The sequence below is a fragment of the Macaca mulatta genome, chromosome 13 (genome assembly GCF_049350105.2).
Source record: "Macaca mulatta isolate MMU2019108-1 chromosome 13, T2T-MMU8v2.0, whole genome shotgun sequence".
Lineage (NCBI taxonomy): Eukaryota > Metazoa > Chordata > Mammalia > Primates > Cercopithecidae > Macaca > Macaca mulatta.
In genome coordinates this window covers 24,336,775-24,341,072 of record NC_133418.1, presented here as the reverse complement: position 1 = coordinate 24,341,072, position 4,298 = coordinate 24,336,775, and the positions used below count along the sequence as shown (strand labels likewise).

The 4,298-nt window shown below is 45.7% G+C and overlaps 1 gene segment (V, D, J or C); it reads right to left on the bottom strand.

Moving 5' to 3' along the window:
* Positions 1-1,169: 1,169 nt before the first annotated feature.
* LOC144329414 (immunoglobulin kappa variable 2-24-like) lies at positions 1,170-3,707 on the bottom strand. The segment is given in 2 exon segments: positions 1,170-3,156; positions 3,586-3,707. Coding segments are annotated over 2 exon segments (381 nt in total).
* Between the last annotated feature and the right edge of the window lie 591 nt (positions 3,708-4,298).

Here is a 4,298-nt window from a genome sequence, read left to right as displayed (position 1 = left end):
ATTGCAGCAAAGAAGTCACATCAGCCTGGAAATAAAAACCCACATTAGCAGCTTCACAAGAGAAAGTGGACGGGCAGGGCGAGTAAGTGTGCAGAGAAAACTGGAAGATAGGAAAAGTGAAAATAGGAATCATGTAATATTAATATGGGCTGTGCAAGTGTGAGACCCCTGTGAGCCTTGACTTGCTCAAAAGCAAAAATCGTGCAGTGCGGACAGCTTTCCTTCCTCCAGAGGGTTGGTGAGAGTGGGGTCATTTGGCAAAAGGAGGAGGAAGTTCCCTGAAGGTCATCAGAGGCAGCAGGTGAGATGACGACCCACTAGGATCCCCTCCCAGTGACGTGAACGAGCATCCCTGAAGCCATGAGGACAGCAGGGAACTTCATGGCTGCTCCAGAGAGGACATGGCAGCCACTCCCTGGAGAATCTGTGGGGCCTGAGCACCCAATATTTGGAGGAAGGAAGAGGCTCTGGGAGGCTTCCCGGAGGGCCCTGGCCCTGTTCACAGAGAAGCAGAGTCCATGCCTGTAAGTGAGGACTCATGGCCTCTTTTTCAAAGACTCTTCAGGCGAAGCTGTGGGCTCCATCTCGGGGCACTGCAGTTACTGGTGCTGCACTGAGAGGCTGAGCATCCTAGGGAGGCTATGTTTGAGGTCCTCAGGCTGTGCAGGGTGCTGGTGATTGTTCCGCTCACAGGAGAACATGCAGCATCTCCAGGCTGCAAACTGGTGCCTGTGATGAAGAAATGAATAAAATTTTGATTGTATGCGTGTCCTTACTTGTTGGTATGTGTAAAAATATGCTCTGGAGACTTGTCACAAATTTGGTCTTATACACCACTTGCGATAAACATAATTTTTACTGTCTGTTTGGTCTGTCCGGTTAAAGCTACAGATTTAATTATACTTTTCATGGAATCCATTATCTTTAATAGAAAATCGTCTCTAATATAACACACTTCTTTAAATCTGGATTACTTTATCCCGTTGATTGTAACATCGTTTTACTTTAGTCATACCATGCCACAGCAGGCAAATGACAGGCTCATTATTAATTCACAGATATTCATAGAGCACTATTTTAAACTGACTCTCTGTAAAGCGTATATTTTTTATATCACTATTACAAGAATGTGGGAATCAGGGTTATGTCCAAGTACTGACCAGATACAGTGAAAATAATACATTCCATTTATTGTTTGAAAATATTTTCCTTTTTTTTTGACCAAATAGTACCAACGTAGTGACTTCTAAAATTTACTTGTGTTAAAACAATGGAAGGAATCTTCATTCTCAGGTACAGTGAAGTAGATAAAAGTGGAAAGGCCAAAACAACCACTGCAAAAAGTACAAACCATTTAAAATAACGGAATACCAAAGTTAGACTTTAATGACGTTAGAAAGTAGTGGAAGGAATGAGGAGTGGATGCCACAGCCGCCAAGTTTGCCTATGGACACAAGCTCTGACTTGGCACAGGCAGAGGAGCTCTCCTGGGAAAGGAGAATCCAGCTGAGCCTTGGGGGTTGCACAGGGCAGCCTCTACATGTGCCCCGTGCTTTCTATGGGACACGTGTTGAGGTCTGAGTCAGCAGCCAGGGATGGAGGTGCTGGGTGAGGAAGACATAAAACTCCCACAGATACAATGTGCTCCCCCAATCCCCAAGGCTGCACAGAGCATCCCGAATACATGTCTGAGTCACGGACACCGGTCTCCACCCCCACTGCCCGCCCCCTGCTGGTGTAGACCCTGCTAGGCCTTCTGCTCAGCATGTCAGTGCTTGTGACATCTCCAGACCCAACCAGCAGTCTCTAGGGCCAGAATGAGTTTCAGATGCTCTGTTTGGCTGTGTTGGGTTGACAAGATATGAGCAACATGACCTCAGGTGTCTTTCCACAGGGATTTCAGTAACCCTTTGGTGGTTGCAGATCTAAAACGCTTCCTAAAGCACTATTTTCCCAGGAAATTCACAGTGATGCAGGCTCCACCCAGGAAGCCAGGTAGTGGTGCCTTCAACTCTGTGATTCTTCACAAAAAACATATCAGGCCTCCTGGGTCCACATCATGAACTGCCAACTCCACCACCATGAACATCCCTACCTACCAAAGGCCAAGGGCAGTTTAACTGAAGCTGACCTCTCCTATGTTTCCTTCAAGCTTTCATCCCTGCATTTTTTCTATCATTAAAAGGTAACTAAGGCTAATTAAACAGTTTTAGCATTAGGATCTTGTATCTTCCATGAATTTACAAAAATCTATTTGATACTCCAAAATCAAGGTTTTCACTGACTATCCTCAGCCAGCTTCCCCTTACGGTAACTAGTATAGATTGTTGTCTCTACTGCCTTTTGGGAGTGGGACAATAGGGGAAGCAGAAAGTTAGAAAACTGGCAAAATACCAATATTAAATATTATCAAATGTCCTCAACTGCTAAACCCGAAGATGTATCCAACATGGATAGTCACAATCTGTGTCAATGGTCTGTCTGCTCTGCTGATTACATTTAATTGGCAAATGTACACAAGGCAGGGAGCGTTAGGGTGAGCTTTCATTCTTCTCTCCCTTCCATCTTGCTTGCTTACTCCCAGGGCACCTGGACCCCTCATTCTCCTGCTGCTTATGACAGTCAAGGTTGTGGCAACTGCCAGGGCATAAAGGAGTGGTGCTTGCGGTGTGGCTGGGCTCTCAAAGTCCAGAGTCCTCAGCTGTGAATTGTCCCCTGCTTCTCCAGCATCTTCCTCTTACGCAGATTCTGAGACCCTGCTGAGCTGCACCCCAGTCAAGTACCACATGTGGGCAGCTGGGCCACCCCATAGGGAGGTTTTTGTTTAGGGCTGTACCACTGTGGGAGGAAGGTGTGCACCTTGCCCGCAGTAATAAACCCCAACATCCTCAGCCTCCACTCTGCTGATTTTCAGTGTGAAATCTGTCCCTGCCCCACTGCCGCTGAATCTGTCTGGGACCCCAGAGTACCGGTTAGAAACCTGATAAATCAGGAGCCTTGGAGGTTGGCCTGGCTTCTGCTGATACCAACTCAAGTAGGTGTTTCCATTACTGTGTACAAGGCTTTGACTAGACCTGCAGGAGATGGAGGCCGGCTGTCCAGGGGTGATGGGCAGGGAGAGTGGAGACTGAGTCATCACAACATCCCCACTGGATCCTGAAATAAATACAAAGAGAGCAAGCTTATGTAGATACTTTATGCATCATTTTCATAAATTTTGATTTGTTGTTTGTTGCAGGCCATATATTTATTTGTTCATATTTCAAGAATATAACATTTCAAAATGAAACTCTAGGAATCCATGGCGCAAAGTGGTCTCCAGAAGACCCCACACCATCCCCTCTTTCTGTGTCAGTCTTCCCCAGAGCACAGATCCTTGCTTCTTCTTGTATCTTCCTCATTCTCACAGATCTGAACATCACAAGCCCCATCCTGGAGGACAAGATGTGCACGTGCAATACATGAAAGGAACACACATAGGAGTGTAGTGAGGCCCCCACAGCTCACTGCTCATAGGAGGCAGTGGGAACCCCAGAGCTCACCTTTACACCCCATTCTCCTCCCTCATCTCCCTTCTGCGCTTACCGGGGACGCAGAGCAATAGCAGCCCCAGGAGCTGAGCAGGGAGCCTCATGGTGAACTGAGGAGTCCTGATCAGTCAAGACAAGCTTAGAGCTGGGCTTTTATCTCAGACTCCCAAGGGAAGGTCCTCCCTAGGGCACAATATGCAAATCACCTGGTGGGTGCAGTGGGGTGGAAAGAGCCAAGGGGAGGGTGGGAGCCTCTCTTGTGAACAAAATGACTTCTCTGTTCAAAATATCTCTCTCTTCAGAGGGAAACCAATAGGCGTAAAATCTATGCTGCCCATGTGGGAGAAATTGAAGCATTTCCTTCTGTCTTCTCTAACAGATTTCTTGTTTCATAGCACTTTCCCAGGTACATTTTATACTTCTTGTTAATAAGGCTGAGTTTCCACAAAAATTTACTAATTCTTATGCTTTCGTTCATTTTTGTTTAAAAGAGTTCAGATTTGGCCTTTCAATTTTTTAAAAATTGAAATAAAACACACACAAAGTAAAGGACAGAAATGTTAAATAATGCAACTGAATAAAGTTTTACATATATTCTCCACCCAGATTAAACTGTAGAATACTTTAGAATCTCCAGATTCTTCCCTCATGTACCTACCTTTCAGGGAACAGCCGTTTCCCAATCCCAGTGAAGGAAACTGGCATTCTGACGTCTATCCAGATAGATTGGATTTCTCTACGTGAAACCTCATATGAATGGAAGTAAAC